This window comes from Euwallacea similis, chromosome 31 (assembly GCF_039881205.1).
Source record: "Euwallacea similis isolate ESF13 chromosome 31, ESF131.1, whole genome shotgun sequence".
NCBI lineage: Eukaryota > Metazoa > Arthropoda > Insecta > Coleoptera > Curculionidae > Euwallacea > Euwallacea similis.
The window spans coordinates 552,696-572,024 of NC_089639.1; the positions used below are offsets into that span (position 1 = coordinate 552,696).

Below are 19,329 nucleotides of genomic sequence, written 5' to 3' on the forward strand. Positions count from 1 at the left end.
ATCGCTTTAACCCTTTTGTATATATGCAGAAACTTCTCTATTTTTACAACAAAGTCGAGGCACGATCAAGAAATCGCTAAGTTGTACATAGTGATAGTGTTAACATTGTTAATTAAGCTAATCCTGTTAGATCTAAGATGCAAAGAGCTGTGAGGGGGTTGATGTGCCCCTATAGGACGCTTATGTATGTCGCAACCTGATTAGCAGTATTTTCGTGAATTAAGAGGATTTTGCAATCGTTATCTTCATGTGATTTTGATATTTGGTGATTGACGTCTAACCACCCTTTGTCGGTACTGGTGGGAAAGTATTGCCACTTTTTGTCGGCATTTATGAGAAAGTACCGACCAAGTGTTATCAATACTACTGTAACGTCGCAGGTGGTGTCATAAATCAATAATTACTCTCTAGCCAGGGTACGACACTGTTTTATTACCCTTAGATTTAGTATTTAAGAGCGCCCCGAACCTAAAGGGTCCTCTTTCTTTCGAGTGGGTCATCTGAACCTATTATCCGCGGAGTGGAAATCTAAATAGCGTATCCGTAAATATAGTAAATTATATCAAACCCTAGACAATGATAGAAAAACCTACATTAGTTATTATTTATTATTTTTTATTTGTATTTGTTTTAGGTATTATTTATTATTTGTATTTGTATAAGTTATTATTAGTTTCTATTTTTGATAGTTTTTGGTTAATGAAAAAAAATCTAATTAAAATGCAGTATTTATTAAATTAATAATGAATAAATTAAATGTTAATACATTTCAATTAAAGTTTCGTATTTGATCAAATGTAGCTTTGTAGGCCGCCATTGAAAAGCATTTTTTGATAGCTTTAAGATAAGGTATCACAACTAGAGGATTGCCATTTAATGTTATTTTGTGAGGGCGGCTGGAGGATAAGGAGGTAAATGAGAACGGATTGGTAATACATCATTTTGATTTCACCTCGACCGATTATAGAAATTAATTCGAAGAATTTTTTTTTCCCCAGATATAGCCATTTTAAGTTTTCAAGTTATCACACTGTATAAGTTTCAGGTTTATTGCTGCAGTGTAAAAGTTCTTAACATGAATTTTAAAATTTAACACATAAAATCCATCGTGTTAAAAAATCGCACTTTATAGTTGATTTAATTCGTTCTGTGGTCTAATTTTAAAACCTCCTTGTATCTTGTCGTACGATTATTTTTCCTCCTTTTTATATAACATCCAATCCATATTCCGCATATCACACTAGCTGTTACGACAATACCAAGCCATAATCCCACTTTTCCCAGTAGCTTGGATTCTTTGAATGTATTAACTTTTTCTTTGCAAATTTCAAATAATTGCAGGTGGTCCTGGTTTATTTGATTTCCTTTGCACTCTGTGAAAAAAATATGATGGATTGAAATTCTTTAGAATGATTTGCTAAAGAGTCCTATTTAAAGTTCTGGAGAACTAAAATCGACAAGTTTCTTAAATTTGGTTTTTACCTACCTATAGCAGATCGTGGTTTATATCTTTTGCAAATAGTTCGTCAAATGCAGTTACCTATTCTAAATGTACTTTTACAAGGACGGTAAGAATTCTCTGAAAAACATTTGTCAGGAAAAATGTGCATCACAGTATTGATGATTAGTTTCCGTTGACTCCTAAGCAGAAGATTTCATGTAAATGAAACTTGATCCTGAAGGCATGTGTTAAAAATATACTGAATGACAAAGAAAGGTAAACACCCAGTGTTTATATTTTTATTTCAATAATATTTTGCATGCTAATGTGTTTTGAGTCCAACAACAATTAATAACATTTTGAGGCAAATCGGTTGACCACCATATGAAACTATTCAATAATGTGTCGAAGACCTTCTGTTTGGTATATACTCATTCAGACGCCTGGGCATTGTTATTATGGGGTAATTTATAGTATCTTGCGGTATCTCATCCCAGGCTACCTATACCTCATGCCTAAGTGCCGCCAATGTCTGAGGGGGATGCTCTTAATTCAACAACCTGCGACCTACCATATCCCACACATGTTCGATAGGAGATAAGTCAGGTGATCTTGATGACCATGGTAAAATGGTAACGTGGTGTTTGTTTATGAAGTCTCGCGTCATTCTAGCCACATGCGATCTGGCGTTGTCTTGTTGGAAAATACCGTTTTGAATAGTTGTAACATATGGTTCCACTATTTCCTGAATAAAGCGAATGGCTACCATGTTACCTCTAATGAAGACTAGAGGTAACCTACTTCCATATGCAATGGTAGCCCATAACGTTACCCACACGGTATGATGAACATGTTTCTCTATGTCAAACTATGGATCAAGCCTTTCGCCACGTCGCCTTCTTACCCTTGCACGACCATCATGCACCCCCAAGTAAAAACGAAATTCATCACTAAAAGCAACACCGTTCAATTTCTGATCCCATTGTCGTCTATTTCAGTACCACTGCAGGCGGTCACGTCGATGCTTGAGAGTAAGAGGTAACATCCAATGGAGACGAAAAGAAAACAGCCCAAAACTCTGTATACGACGACATACTGCACGCATCCCAACCACCCTTCCGTGTTCTTCAAACCATTGATGGGCAACTAAATTGGTTTCTAAGAGCCAAAAGTCTAAGATGACGATCTTGACGCTCGGTTGTTCCTCTACGACGTCCAGTGCCTCTAGTTCTATATTGACAACTTTCTTCCTTGTCGTCCATGTCTAATAACATCTCAAAATGGTACGTGCGGATCTGTTGGTTCTTCTGCCAATTTCTTTAACGGAAAAATCTGCTTCTCGTAACATTAGAATCCGCCCTCTCACAAAGTCACTAAGCTGAGGAATGTACCTAAGTCTACGTACTCGAGGCATAGCAGTCGCTTTTAAAGAACGCTTAGCAACAAGATTTTTAACGATCAAGGGTCAAGCTACGAATGTAAAGACAACTTCTTTACAACACGGAATAGTACAAAAAAAAATTAAAGGCAGATCATTGTGCAGATAAGGCTGAAAATGTTATCAATTGTTATTAGACCCAATATACATTAGCATGCAAAATGTTATTGAAATAAAAATACAAACACTAGGTGTTTACATTTCTTTGTCATTCAGTATACAGGGTGTTTCAGGAGGAGATGTATAAACTTCAATGTGTTATTCTTCATTTAATTCTAAGCAAAAAAGTTCCTATATGTCCAGAAAAGCTTCGTTTAGGATATACAGGGTGATAAAAGTTAATTTTGAAAATAATTTTGTTAAGTATTTCAAAAACGGTTGTTGGCATTTTAACGAAATTTGGCAGAGAAGGATTCGTCATTAAAAAAAATTAAAAAAATTAAACTAAATAAAATCTATAAGCAGTGGCGTACGTACTACCAATTGTTACAATTAAATAGACAAAAAAATGGGACGCCACTGTTTTTTTGAACACGATTTCCTAATTTTTTAAATTCCCAACCATTTTATTAAAACAAAGGTCTCTTGAATATTTATCGTAAAATGTGTCGTTTTCAAGAAATAAAGCAATTTATTATTTATATTATTTTGCTCCATCGCGGGAAATAGCAAGGAAGTTGTGAAATAAAGAGCAGTAAGATTATCAAGTTGTCATATGTATTATGATAGTTGACATTTAAATATTAATATTATTATTTTTTATTATTTTCGAAATTAGCTTTTATCGCCCTGTATATCTTAAACGAAACCTTTCCGGACATGTTCATAAAAACTTTTTTGCTTAAAATTAAATGTAGAATAACATTGAAGTTTGTACATTTCTTCCTGAAACTCCCTGTATTATCATGAACTTTTCAGTATTTTCCAAACTCTGAAATTAGTTGACAATAAGTGAGAACGACTCAAAAACTTCCATATGCGACAAATAAAACGTCTGAAAAAATTTGACATTTTTGAAATCCCCTCGAAATTCTGAGCATATTTTATGTAGCACACCATATTTTGTTTCTCAACTGTTTCCGAGATATTGATGTTAAGTTTAGCCCTTTTTGCACACCGTTACTATCGAAAGTTGTAACTTCTGAATTGTTTGAAGTTTCCTGCGCCCCGATTCAATACTCTTGAAAGTCTAAATAATGTCAAATTGCAAAAATCATTAAGGAATATGATTAGAATTTTGATGCAATTTAGAAAATCTTTAAATTTATCTGAGGCGATTTTCGCTAGTAATTGGTAGGTGTTTCAGACCTCTAATTAGTATGTTTCCTCGTTTCATTCAAGAAGAAATCATACCAATTTGGAATACCGAACACATTTCACACGCCATCTGAAGTGATCTCTAATGTTTCACTAATTATTTTAATGTTGAAGAAATGGCAGCTCGGTCTACATACGTGAAATTATTTGAAAAAGATATAATGTCTCATTCTCCACACTTTTTTATAGGACGCTCAAAAACATTCTGTATAAAGGGTGTTCCAGGTTTTGCGATCTTCTTATACAGGGTGATTCGTTGGAAATGGGACATGGCGAAACCCGAGATGGGGGACACCAAAATATGACGATTGGACCTAATATATCTTATACCAATGTTACGTGTTTCAAAATTACAGCAGAAGTGAAAGGTTAAATTTTACTCTAAAATTCCTAAATAACTTTTTATGTTTTTATAGCATCAACTTCAAAACTGATATACTTAGGTTTTGTAAGATGCCAAGGAAGAATTTTTATCTGATTTTTACGTATCTCTTAGATGTTACAAGTTACAACCCACCGCTTTGGTATATTTGATCATATTTTTTATGAATGCAACTAAGGTCAAATTCTGCTCATTATAATTAAAGAGCGTCTATTTTTACTCAAAAAAGGTATTCTCGTTTAATTCAGATATCCCTCTTTATTTACGAGATTTTTACTTCAAGTTAATGTTTTTGATAAAAGTATAATAATTTGGCCAGTTTTGTTGGTTGATTCTAAACATATTCTTTTTTTAGTGCAACTATAAGTATTGGTCTTAGTTTTTTCATTTCTTTGTTACATAGGAATAAGATGTTAAAAAAAAAACAGTATTTCTATTTTCATACTGTATGCTACATCTCTATCCAACTTTGGGACATGTTTGATAAAACTAAATAAAAAAAAAAGATTATTTTTTGGAAAGTGTATCAACCTGTAACTTGTAAACAAACAAATTAAGGCCTTTGTGTAACCCATCTAAACTTGCGCTGGGAGCTGGAACACCCTGTATAATAACAATTTATCCCTCATTAGTTAACAAAATAGCTTACCTTGTTCTTTTAAAGGACAGTAGAAGGGCGTGAATTGAACATTTCTAGAAGTTAGCCAGTTATTGATTTTCCAGCAATCACAAACGTCTTTGAATTCAGTTGTTACGTTATGGTTAGACAAAATTTGCAAATTGCATAGTTTTGCAAAATGCTCTGGCGTTATAACACTAAATTGGTCTCCTAAAATAATTACGAATTAGATATGCAGTGCAAAGAGTCCCAAATTGCAATGGCGAAAGTGTAAGCACATACTCTAAGTCGAAGAGAAACAGTTTCGTATACCAAATGATTCAGAATGACGCAAGTGATAAAAACAAAATGTTAAAGTTTAACATTTTTAGCTCAAATTATCTACGATTTTTAAGATATTTAACTTAGTTTTGAATGTATTATAGCCAGTAAGTTTATATCTAAAGTGATTCTGATAATCAACAGAGTTGTACTATTATTATCAGCGGTAAAAAACATATACAGGGTGTCCATGAAATGCTTATAAAACGGTTGACCGAAAATAATTTAACCAAAAATAACGCGTTCGAGACCAATTTGCCTATATCCAGCGTTACCTTGTTTTGCCTCTACAAAGCGCCAAAGTTCTCAAATTAATATGGTTTTTTCGAAATAATTGTTAAACACTTTTATCGATCTTCACTAATTTTGGAACTAAGAGTTACCACTTAAATTAATGTGTTTTGACGTAAATAAAATTGTTTTTAACGCGTAGAAATATTAAAAATGACGCGTGATTCGTAAAGAAAAGATTGTATTTTTTGTTACCTCCTGTACGAATGACTTTAATTTTTTTTTTACCGCTAGTTTATTTTATGTTGAAACTTTTATGTTTCCTGTAAAATTTTCGCCAGACATAAAAAAACTATTTACAATACTTCACAATACATTTAGAAAAACATACTATTTGATAAAAAAATGAAAAAAATTGAAGTTGAGAATATGTAAGTTAAAGTTGTTATTGTGTACACCCTGCATGTATTTTAGGTCAAATGAGTATTCGTGCTTGCTAAGATGATTTTACGTGAGAATCCATCCTAAAATTATTAAAATTTAACTTAAGCTAACTGCGATATTAATTTTTTTAAAGCACTGTAGATGTCTAAAATTTCTTTTATAACGTCATAGGGCCCCATTAAAAAGAATTACACTTTATGGCGCCACTTTTTTGGGACACCCTGTAGGGTTATCATTAATTTTAAAATTCATTTTCAGTAGCCTCATATACATCTCTATAACTGATTTTTTATGAAATCACAAATAAACTCATAAGAGTCCAAGCGACTATTAAATCAACACTCTGCATATGTAAATGAATAATGAGATGAACAGTTAAAAAACTAGACTGGAAACTAGGAAAAAATAATTAATTAGAATGAAATGCGTCAGAATATACACGGTGGCGTCTGTTAGATGAAATTATAAAGCCTAACTGCTCAATTAATAGATAGACAAAATGTTGTTTTCATATTTTCAGGTTTCATTTCGACGTGAAACTGTACGGTCTGATTGTTCCACAATTAAGTTTATTCATCTTGGATATACAATGTATGTATGTAAAAAGATAGTCCCAGAAATACCAATTCCACCTTAAAGAAAACAAAAAACATGAAAAATATTACATTATTTCTCAACATAGTCTCCTTTGCGATCGACACACTTTTTCCAGCGATGTTCTATAACTTCTATATCCTGTTTATATTAAGAAGTTTCGAATGTTTCAAAATAGGCATCAACCTTCAACTTTACCTCTTCATTATTGGCAAATCTCTTTCCACCGAGCCATTTTTTCAAGTTTCGAAATAGAAAATAATCTGAGAGGGTTAAATCTGGCGAATAGGGTAGGTAAAGAACAAATTTGAAACCAAATTGATCGAGTTTGGCCATCGCGATGATAAAAGTGTAGATTGGTTTGTTGTTTTGATGAAATAAGATTTCTTTTTCGCCAAATGCGATAGATTTTTCGTAAGTTCTTCGTTTAACCGCTAAAATAAGTTTGCATAATATTCTATCCGTTTATAGTTTTTCTCTTAGAGAGATAGTCAATAAAAATGATCTCACGTACATCACAAAAAACTGACGCCATCACCTTTTCTGCAGATGAAACGGTTTTCACTTTCTTTGGAACAGATTCTGCTTTTTAAGTTCACTGTTTTGACTGCTCTTTCGTCTCAGGTGTAAAATGATGGACCTGTGTTTCATCCATGGTTATGAATCGACGCAAAAACTCGGCTTTATTGTTGGGAAACTTTGCCAAACACTCCCTTGAAACACTCTCACGACACTGCTTTTATTCAAATGTGAGTAATCGAGGCACCCGTCTTGCACACAGCTTTCTCATATCTGATTGGTCAAAATACGATGTACAGTACTTTTTAAAATGTCTATCATGTTTGCTAACTCGTGCAATTTTAGCCGTCGATCTTCCAATACGGTTTTGTTGATTTTCACTACAATTTCTGGAGTAGTCACCTCATTGGGTCGACCACTGCGGAGTGCGTCTTGACCGCATTTAAACTCTACCACCCAATATTTTACAGTTGTTAACGAAGAACCAGATTCCCCCAGAGTAGAATCTAACTCTGCTTTGATGTTTGATAAGCTAAGACCTTTCAGATGAAAGTATTGAGTCACGTATCGGTGACTAATTTTTTCCGTATTCGCAAAATCTCTAAAAATGTTCACTAAAAACGGCCCAAAACGAACACAAACCAACGCAGCACCCTCAAACTTTAAACATAAGCTTTTTAAGGTTATGTTTCTGTAATATAGGAAAATGTTTAACAAAAAATCGCCATCTGTAGGTCAGGTAGGGTATTTCTGGGACTATCCTCGTATATGGCGTTCTTCAAGCATCTTTAATTTGGATATGTCGCTGTATCTCGGCAAATATAGATCATTACAATTCAGTAAAACACTAGAAATTTTTCTATCGATAGTTTTTTTCCAGTTCTGATACAAAGTTATGTTTATTTAATGAGACTCCCTGTTTATGAAGTGGTTAATTCCGCAGATTATTTTTAATTGATTTCAATCATATAAGGCTTGATAAACACATAGCTTTAAACGTATTGCCTTACCTGATTTTTCTGTTTTAAAATAATTTTCCACGAGAATTTTTTGTTACTTTCATATTTATCGTTTATCATCAACAACGGTACTCTTTTTATATCGATAACAAAATATTTACATTTTTTTTCTCAAATAAAGAATTCGAGATTTGTTTCGTTGGTTTGGGCTAATGCCATTTTAGGCTTCAAAGCAAAGCCAAGATTCCCCAAGTGATACCACGAATTGATCGTGCAAGAATAGTAGCTTCAGTGGAAGAAGGGCATTCGCAGAGGTGTGCAGTTGAGGAAACAGGCATTTTTCAAAGCGACATCTTTCGCATATGGAACTGCTATTTAGAGACTAACTCTGTGCAAGATAGACCCAGAAGTGGTCGCAGGTATGTTACTAACCAAAATCAGAATCGCTATACATATACACTTAGCAATACGGTGAAATCCTACTATGGCAAAATAAGAGCTTCGAAGGGAAGTTAGACATGCACTTGGAGTTGCTACGTCTTATTCAATGCTAAGAGGACGAATTATTTACTTCGGTTTGTGATGTCGTCACCAATAACACAGTTTCTCAGCTGCAATAGCAACTCAAACTTCGTCGATTGCAGTTGGCTGAACAGTACATACATTTATCCAAAATATTTTGGCATTTTGTTCATTTTTCTGATGAGACTAGAACTTGTTTGATAAACGATAGCCGCCAAATTCCACTTTGGAAAAAGCTAACAAAAGCTGCTCGGGTTGCCCATATTCGTCCCATGCCTCCTTTTGCGGGAATCACATTTTGGACTGGTATAACGTTCGAAGGCCCGACTTGGTTGATCCTCAAGGGGCAATGACGAATGGTAAATACATTAGAGATATTCTGAATGAATGTGTCAGACTATAGTGAAGGGCTGTTGATGGCAGATTTGTTTTCATGGGCGACAATGCTCATGCTCATTGTACTATGGCAATAAAAGATTACCTTGAAAGTGAGAGATTCAACAAATAGATTGGCCTGCTTTAACGCCTGAAATGAACTCTATAGATTATATTTGGGATATGCTTTTCAAAGCTATTAACTCTCGAAGAAGTCTTCCCAGAACCATTTAGAAGCTCATTGTTGCTGCTGCAGAAGAATAGCAGCATATTCCTCAAAATTTTATAAATAACCACATTCAAAGCATGTAGCGGCGTCTTTAGCTTTGTATTAATGCCAGGGGTGAAAATATACGTTATTAATTTATTTTTTTAGTTTACAAATTTTGAATGAAAATTTTCCTTTTTTCTTTAAGAATTGTTTTTATTGTTTAAAATTTAATAGGAAAGTAATTATGGTATGAACTAAATGATTTTCAATCGAAATCCATAAATAAATATTTCAAACATTTTTTTCACTATATAATATTAGGTTGTTTCACATGAAATGTCCGATTTTAAGTCTTAACTTTTCTTCCGTCTTTTTTTGCATCAAGACTTTTTTCTAGTTATGCGACAAATATATCGTTTCAAACCTGAGAGTGTGCTGTTTCTTATCTGATATTTTTTGTGGGATTGTGTACAGTTCTGACACATATTTGGACCGATCATGTCTAACATGTATTCAAGAGATTTTTGCGTCTTGTACTTGTATGAGTGGAAAAGTGGGCATAATGCCGTAGAAGCTTCCCGAAATATTAACTGTGCGTTTGGGGAGGGTTCTGCAAATGAACGCACCATTCGTCGCTGGTATGCCAAATTCGAATCTGGAGAGGAGAGCCTGGAAATTGAAGACCGTGGTAAACCAAAGAGTGCCCTGAATGATAAAATTTCGCAGGTGCTGGTTGAGGCAAATCCCCGCCAAACAGTCCGAGAACTTTCAGAAGAGCTAAACGTTAGCATCGCAACAATTTCTCGGCACCTAAAGCTGATTGGGAAAGTAAAGAAGATGGATAAGTGGGTCCCGCACGAGCTTAATGAACGGCAGAAAAATACGCGCCAGGAAATTTGAAATTCTCTGCTGATCCGAAACGACAGAGACCTGTTTTTGGATCGCATTGTAACGTGCGACGAAAAATGGATGCTGTATGACAACAGACGACGCTCTGCACAATGATTAGATGCCGATGAGAATCCAAAACACATGCCTAAACCGAGTTTGCACCCAAAAAAGACGATGGTTACTGTATGGTGGTCAATGGGGGGCGTAATCCATTACAACTTCTTAAAGCCGTGTGAAACCATTACTGCAGAGAAATACTGTGCCGAACTTACCGAAATGCATCGAAAGTTGTCTGTTAAGCAACCGTCATTAGTCAATAGAAAGGGGCCAATCCTTCTTTATGACAACGCGCGACCACATGTTTCGCAAAGAACCGTGAAAAAGCTCAAAGAAATGGAATACGAAACACTACCACATCCACCATATTCGCCGGACTTGTCACCGACGGATTATCACTTTTTTAAACACCTAGACAACTTCCTCGCCGGAAAACGGTACCTTGATCAAGCCACTATAGAAAGTGCCTTTAAGGAGTTTATTCAAAGTAGAAGCAATGTTTTTTATGAAAATGGAATTGCAAAACTTGTCGCTAAATGGCAAAAATGTGCAGATTGTAATGGTGCATATTTCGATTAAATATAATAATTTTTGAAAAAGTTATAGTCTCTTAAAAGTCACGAGTAAAATCGGACATTTCATGTGAAACAACCTAATAAAATATCCAAAAATCAAAGTGATGCAAAACTTTTACAGCTATGCACGTTTACCTCAAATACTTTATGAAAAATTAATCAGATATGTGTTTTTTTCGAATAAGGAGCGATGTATGCCAAAAAACACATTGCAAGTTTGATTTGGTATAGGCAGTCTCTACTATTTTTTTAGAAACTATCAAAACTATAAAATATGTCATTAGATGAACGGATGATTAATATACAGGGTGCCCCATTTAAAAAACGAACTTTTATATTTGAACTGAAGGAAATTATAAGTTTTTTTGAAATTTTATAAACATTAATCCATCGAAAAGACGCCATCCTGAACATAGGTATACTGAAAAAGGAAGTAATATATGAACAGGTATAAGAAGTAAGGTCATGAATGTATAAATTTTTAATGCATTCCAACCTGTTATATCCAAATTGGCCACCAATGGAAGTTCCGTGAAATCGGGAAAATCAGTCGGCGAATCTTCCTCTGTTATAAAACTAATATCAAGCTTCGTTAGACTGGACTGATGAATTGGCATAGCTTCTTCGATCGACTCAGCTATATTAATATTCATATTATTACTCAGGTATAGCGTCTTCAGAGATGATAATTCAAAAATAGAAGCTGGAACTTTTGAAATCGCATTCGTAGATAAATCGAGAGTTTCCAAAGAGGACAATTCAGTAAACGTGTCATCTTCAAGATTCACTATCAGATTGTCACTTAAGTATAAATGCGTGAGATGCGTGTAGAGGCTCAACTCTTCTTTGCCAACTTTTCTTATTCTGTTTTGCGACAATTCTATTACCTGGAAATTAATGTTTATTGGGAGTCAACAAATTTAAATGGGTGACTGGGAAGAAGCACTTAGCAGGTATAACTATGTCTTGATCGTATATGAACAAATATTTTTTAGATGTATTAAAACGAATTTTTATTTAAATTTTTTGATATGGGCCATCATTGGTACATATGTTCTTATGATGGATCCTGCCTATAAATAAATAAAAATTATTAAAAAATTACTGCATAAGGTAAAGCTGCTTCATGAAACGAACGGATGGGCACAAGTATGACCTCACTGACTAAAAACATATCGATATGATGAAGTGTTAAAGTTAAGGAGGCCGTCACAGGCAAACCTGCCCTATTTATTCTACATCGAAAAATAAAACTAGTTTGTTTTGCGTGGTCTGTTACTAACGCGTATGGATAGTTGTCTTAAATGCAAAGATATATTGCTGCAATTATCAAAACAACAATTTGAAAAAAACGGAAAAAATATATTATTTTTTTTAACATTTTCATCTTGAATGTTAGAAAAAAGTTTGCAGCATATTTAGATTTTCTATTAAAAAAAGTGTCTTAACAACGTTCTAGCGTTGTAGCGGATATCTCCTGGAGCGTTATAATACAAACTCCTTTAAAACTTCTCCAATTTAACATTTCTTGTAGCTTTAAAAGTTTCCAAGGTGCCGATATAGAAACGTGAATTTGGGACACACTAATATATAGGGTGTTTCTAAATAGATGGTGAAAATTTTAACAGGTGAATCCTGAGCTAAATTTAAGACGAAAAGCTCATATAAAGACATGTACAAAAATGTTTCGTCTTCGATCTACAGTAGGTAATCTTAAAAAAAAAAAATAGTAGGAAGCTTTGAGCCAATAGTTGTTAAACCTGACAGCAAACAAATGCAGTTAAAAATCATGGCCAACTTCACTAAGTATTACTTTATTATTTAAATTGATTGATGCGAACACCTTTGGCTATTATCGCGAATATTATCTAAATCATAAATTTAAACGAAATTTTGCAAGAGACTGAAAAGTGAGAAAACTCAATGCAGATTTCAGAAATTTGTCTAAAAGAATAAATATATTAACAGAAAAAAAAATGTGATAAATGAGAACTCAAGGACCATCAATCCGCATCATCCCATATACGAAATCAAATTCTGAAAATTTTAGTTTGTATAAAAGACTTGGCATATGATATATAGAAATTTTCAGCAAGTTTCGATAAAAAATAAACAACTAATTTAAAAAAAAACGAAAAAAGTGTTTTTTAACACCCTGTAGATCGAAGACGAAGCATTTTTAGACATGTCTATATGAATTTTTCGTCTTAAATTTGGCTCAGGATTGTTCCATTAAAATTTTTACTATCTATTCAGAAACACCCTGTATATTCCTGTAATACATATAATAATTCAAATTTTGAACATGCATTACTCTTTAGAATCAATATTATTAAGTTTTATAAATAATTGGTAAAATCTATAGGGCGTATTTTTTCGAGAGTCAGGTCTCCTTTTACCTCACCCACCCCACGCCCTAACTTTTTTACAGTCTATCACAACTGACCATTATTTTTATGAGTTTTCTCGAATTTAAATTTTTTGTTTAATTTTGAAACAATTTGCCACTGGCATTGTTTTCTTTCATATCTTCAACACTTTTCAAGCCATTTAAAAAAATATCACAAAAAACGCAAATTTTTCCGTAATTTGCTAATATTAAAAAATCTGCTGCATTATACATGTTGTATTTAGTTAAGTCAGTTCGGGTTATCAAGGGAATTGAAAAATCAAATGTATTGCCTCTATATTTCCTCAAATAGTTAGAAAACGTTTCGAAGCTTGGAAATTCGGCAATAGCATAGGTTCTACTTCATAGAAAGTTTGAGGCAATAAAAGACTGCCTACTCTTTTTTCCCCCCCCCAATAAATGCTGCTTGCTAAATTTTAAGTACCAATCTGCAAAGTGAAAGATTTTGTTCATGTTCAAAATTTCAACTTCATATTTCAAAAAATTAAAGAAATATGGAAAAAAAAATGATCAGAACTCTTATGTGGGTAACAAAACATTTTTGTAATATATTTTATAATAAACTAGTATACATATTCTAAAATATGTATTATTTTTCGACGTAGAATATATGTATAATTCAGTTATCGCCTTTCAATTCGGGATATGGAGTTACACAAAGTGTTTCTGAATATAGTGCCATAAATTCAATCACGTATTCTAAGACCTAAGATATATCGAAAGATTCATATAAACATATATCGAGAGGCGCTTCATTTTTTATATACAAGGTGTTAAAGGTTGATTCCTGAAGATGGTTTTCTGTTAAAATTTTCAAAACGTTTCAAAACGAATTAATGAGATTTCATACTTTTACAATTTTTTATTCTCTTTCTGAGCCTCTATAAATTGCCACATTTTTTCAGGGGTGGGTAATGCAGAGGGTAGGATTTAAAAGATACATGAACGTTTTTATAATTAACTTTATTTGCGATTTTATAGGAAAGAAATTAAATTTGAAGATTTTTACATAAAAAGGTACTCTTGTTGAAAATCAAAATTTCCAAGAGTTTTCGAGAAAATTGAAATTCAACAAGTCGGTGAATACTACGTTTATTACATCATTGAAATAAACATCAGACTTAAAGCCCTTTTTTTATTTGTTTTATTTTATTTTCATTCATCATTATCATTTTTACCACAAGGTATTATTAAAAAATGATATTATATCCAGAAATGTTAAAAAAACATTTTTTGTTTCATTTCAAGGCCATGTGGGTTTTAAATCAGATATTTATTTAATAAAACATAGTCTCAACCAATTTGTTAAACCTCAATTTCCTCAAAAATTATTGAAGATTTCGACTTTCAACAAGAGTATAAGAGTACCTTTTTTTATGTAAATATTTTTAATAAAGTTAAGTGCAAAAAGAGTTAGGTATTTTTTAAGCACTACTCCTCTGTATTACTCGCCCTTGGGAAAATGTGGCAATTTCTTCATAGAAACTCAAAAAGAGTACAAAAAGTTATAATAACGTATAAAATTTCTTTGATTTATTTCCAAATGTTTGGAAAATATTTTAAAAAAGCATCCTCAAGAACCAACCTTTTACACCTTGTACATCGAATACGAAGCCCCTTTCAATATATGTTTATATGCAGTTTTCGTCATATTTTGAGATCTACAATACGTTATTGAATTTGTGGCATTATATTCAGAGACTCTTTGAGTACTTAGATTAAAAAACCATAATAACTACCTCTATGTACTCACTCACATCAATATTTGAAGGTAAACATTTTGGAAATGTTCGAAAATCCATATTATAACAATCAGAGGTTCTGAATCCATGTATACGCGTTGTTTTACATCTCTTTTCTTTACTGCAATTAATGGATGCAGAACGTATCAGTGAAACGAGGAAAAACATAAACAGAATTACGTGTCGGATGGTTATCAACATTCTATCAGCTAAAAATAAATAGAAATATTTGCTAGTTTCCTCTTGTAAATAAAAATATATAGGTTTTGTGTTGATAGAAAAACCTAAAAAAATTGTTAAGTATGATATGTTCTTGAATTCAAAGTAAAAAAGACATTTAGAGTTCAATTTAGAAAGTCCAGGACCGTATTGAAAAAAATAAAGTTGATAATGGTTGCAGGAAAACAAAACGTCGGATATTAAATCTGATAGTTTCACGATGCAGAAGTCAAAAAAAGATAGTGATAGCGTCAATTATTTTTTTCGAATTTTGAAACAGCATTTGGTACGCTCTAAAACATGCACCTTTTTTCTTTTAATTAACTCCATATCTCTTACTATTTCTATGTTCCCCATACAGCTCTTTTTTATGTGTTGCACTCTGTACACAAGTTACTTCAAATAGCCGTATATGAAATCCATACACGCACATGTGAAGCATGTTCGAATATTGAAGTAACTTACTTAATGTTTTTGTTTAGTTTATATAACTTGAATTATTAAGAAGCGATTCACATTTGGAGGTAAGAATGGTGTTTCGTTGAATTGGAATTTTTGAATAATAAATTATCGGAATTCAAGATGCGATAGATGATTTACAGATTTTCGAATAAAATGAGATTAAAAAAGGTTAAAAATGGGTGAAAATCAGTTGCACCTTCCATATTTTGAAACTTCTTTAGAAATCTAAGGAATGAGATATGTCTCTGTCTTTAATTCAATTTGGAGAAATTTTGAATAGACGAATTCTCTATATTCAAGGCTTGAAAGATGATTTGAAGAATTGAGAATCGGTCACTAAAGTAATAGAAACATGCTAATAAATTGTTTCTTAAAATTCTCTATCTAAATTTCTCTTGTACGGTCTTGTAAAATCCTGGATTTACGGCAAAAGCGAGATTTATACAGAAAAAGATTAGACTACAAAATGGATTTAAAGTCATTAGCATAGTTTATCATAGAATAGTTTAAAATTAATTAAAAAATCAAAACTTGATATACCTACTGAGACACTCTGTATAAAGAGGTCGTATCGAAATATCGTATGTAAAATGAACTAATATGCAGCATAAAAAAGTCGTTTCCTTTCATTCTACAGGATGTATTTGGTTTTTTTTTCATTTACAAGCTTAAAGTTCCTTACAAGGGAGATTTTGAACAGCTGGTTAGAGTGTTAAAACAATAGCCTCACAAGATTGTAAATGTACGATAAACTTAATTTGAAAAAATCTCAAAATTGTGTGCAGTATACTTTTTTGGTCCAAAAGCGTTCAGAGAATCAGAATTCGAAAAAATATTGACGTCATCAGCACTGATGGGAAATCTTTTGCACCTATCCAAGCGAAACATAGATGGTGCCAAAATATCAACTAGCTAAGTGACAGGTATTTTAGATGAACTTGTACCAAACCCTCCTGAGATGGGCTATATTATATTCCGATCTGCAAACTTTGCAGAAAACATTAGAATAATAAATTTGAAAAATTGCTCAAAAATCCTGTACAATGAAATTAACTGGAAGTTTGTATAAGGCATGTTTAGCTGATTCGCTTTATTTTTTTATCCGTTATCACCTTATAGTGGTTTATATTAATATTCCTTAGCCTTCCTGTACAGAGCTGGTGCAAATGTGGGGAAAACCTCAGATAAATAAGTGTTAATAAGTGATGTTTGGTGCTAAAATTTTCAAATTAACTTCCTTATTTTTTAATCTCGTAACTAAATCGTAAGTTGTAGTTGTGTTCAAGTGTGGCGAAAGTTAGAATGGTGTCACAAAAAATCCTGACTTGTGCTTATGTAACATGTTACCCAAACCCTAACTCTAATAAGCACTTAGTCGAGATATGTCTTACTGCGTGTAACTGCCTTCAGTGATACAAATGTGAACTCGTACCTACGTACATAATAGGTAGTTAGCAATATACATATGTACATACATATTTGTCTAGTCAGAACACAACAAATTGCAATGGAATTCCTCACGAAGCCTATCAGAAAACAAAATTTTCGTGCACTGTTAGACAACAGCATGCAGCAACAATAAGAGCTTAACTACCTAAATTGCAGAACAAATTCAATGATCTAACAAGACTCACCAAATCGACAATCAACCTTTACTTTGTATAGTAATTGTTTTCAAAGTCGGTAATAACAAAACTCGGCATAGCTCGGAGCTCCAAAAAGCACTACACTGACTCGCCCATCACTGTAATTGGCTCAATAAAATTGGCGTTTTAGTTATTAAAGCCAATCTTCAGCAGCCCAAAGATTTAAAGTTCCTTATATTAATTAACACAACTACAATGAAGTGAGATTGTTCGTCAACAAAAATGAACTTATACTCTGAGACATAATAAGAATTTGCGTTATCTTTGTTTATCGTAATTTACTCATTTTATTTAATTTGAGATTAACCTTTAAGTGGATTGATTAGAAATTGACTTTTCTAGTTGATTGTTAAAGTTTAAAATGATCATCTCGAACAGTGGCATTATTTTCATTGGCTAAAATACAGGGTGTCTCGAAATAACGTTGAAATATTTCGGGAAGTGATTTTAGGGATTAAAATAATAAAGAAAGTTCTTATAAACATATTCCAAAAATTGCTCCTTGTAGGGGCTAGAACCCCTTAAACGGGGAACTCTGAAGATGTTTCTTCACAATATTCTCGAAACAAATTTGAGGACGCATTGAGATGAACGAAGGCCATTTTCAACATTTGTTATGAATAAGCGATAAATCCTTAATAATATTAACCTTGTTATTGCTGGCCAATAAAAAAATCTATTGTAAGGATGCTTACTATGTCTATTAAGATGCATTTCGATGTCAATGTAATCAGGTATTGGTTTATCAAAACTTATTTTTCTGGAAAAAGTCCTATCCTAACGAGATGAAATAAGAGGACCTTTTTTTACTTAAAAATATTTGTGATTCAGTAATTTGATTTCAAAAATTAAGAAATGTCACATTTAAAATACTTGGGGCAACATTTACATAGGAGACTCCCTGTATGTGACACCCCTGATTAAAATCTACAATTATTATCGCAAAAAGGTTTTCCTATTTCAAACAATGAAAGTATAGCGAGTTTCATAATTTTAGCGCAAACCATTTCGAAAATATTGCGAAAAACATCTTCAGAGTTCCCCATTTAATTAAGAAATAATCAATTGGGGTATGTCTATATATATTTTTTTATATTTTAATCTCTAGAATGATCTCCCAAAATATTTCGACATTATTTACGGACACCCTGTATAATAAATAATAAATTTGCGACAGTTTTATAAAAACGTTTATTTCGGAAAAATATTGTAATAAAAAAAACATACATAGTTCGTCTTATACAAATATAATCGCAAATCGGCATATCTATTAATACTTTAACGAAGAAGCAGCGCACAACGTACAAACAACGAGAAAATTGTGCTCATTAGCATCGCGTACCGATTTAAATAGAAAAGAAGAAAAGTTCAATAAAAAATACTTCCTTGAAGGTGTCCAAAGCAACCTAGGTATCTATTTCGACCATGTGAAATTTTGGTTAATTACTCGCACCCAAACTATTCTAGCGTAATATTTCATTCGCCTAAAAATGCATCATTGGAATATTATTTTTTAACAATCACGAATGTAGATAAATCTTTTCCAAACCTCAGGTACCTACCTAACCCTGCGAGTACCTGCCCACGCAAGTTCGAAGAATACTTGGGATGGAACACTGCAACCGAAATAAGGATTAGGGTTTCTTTTTCTTTTCTTTCATGGTATGTTCAATTTTTCTAATTTTCAAACACTGATCTATTATCAATACCATATTATTGAGGTATAAACCTGTAATTGGAAATATTGCGGAAAGGAAAGTTTACAAATGTAAGTGTTAATACAGCTCCTTATTCTGATTTAAGAGTTCCTCCCGTAACTCCCGCCGACGTAACTTATCCGTTGTGTATGTACATAGTTTTACACGATAGTACATTTTTTAGACCTCTCTTCAAAAAAAAAAATAAATAAATAAAACAAAATAAAATGAAGTTGGCGTGTTAAATTTGTTCTACA

The 19,329-nt window shown here is 32.8% G+C and overlaps 1 protein-coding gene across 2 annotated transcripts in view; it reads right to left on the minus strand.

Annotated features, from left to right (window-relative positions):
- Nucleotides 1-785: 785 nt before the first annotated feature.
- The window catches only part of LOC136417976 (toll-like receptor 2), a 116,764-nt gene continuing 98,220 nt past the window's right edge, over nt 786-19,329 (minus strand). The window contains exons 1-5 of one of the 2 annotated variants that reach the window (XM_066403850.1): nt 17,364-17,633; nt 15,064-15,257; nt 11,393-11,783; nt 5,228-5,407; nt 786-1,373 (exon numbers count right to left, since the gene is read on the minus strand). In XM_066403850.1, the coding sequence (XP_066259947.1) occupies nt 1,138-1,373; nt 5,228-5,407; nt 11,393-11,783; nt 15,064-15,249 (993 nt within the window). In that variant the 5' untranslated portion in view covers nt 15,250-15,257; nt 17,364-17,633 and the 3' untranslated portion in view covers nt 786-1,137. Of the gene's footprint in view, nt 1,374-5,227; nt 5,408-11,392; nt 11,784-15,063; nt 15,258-17,363; nt 17,634-19,329 lie in introns of those variants that run through there. The other variant, XM_066403852.1, reaches the window with a different exon arrangement.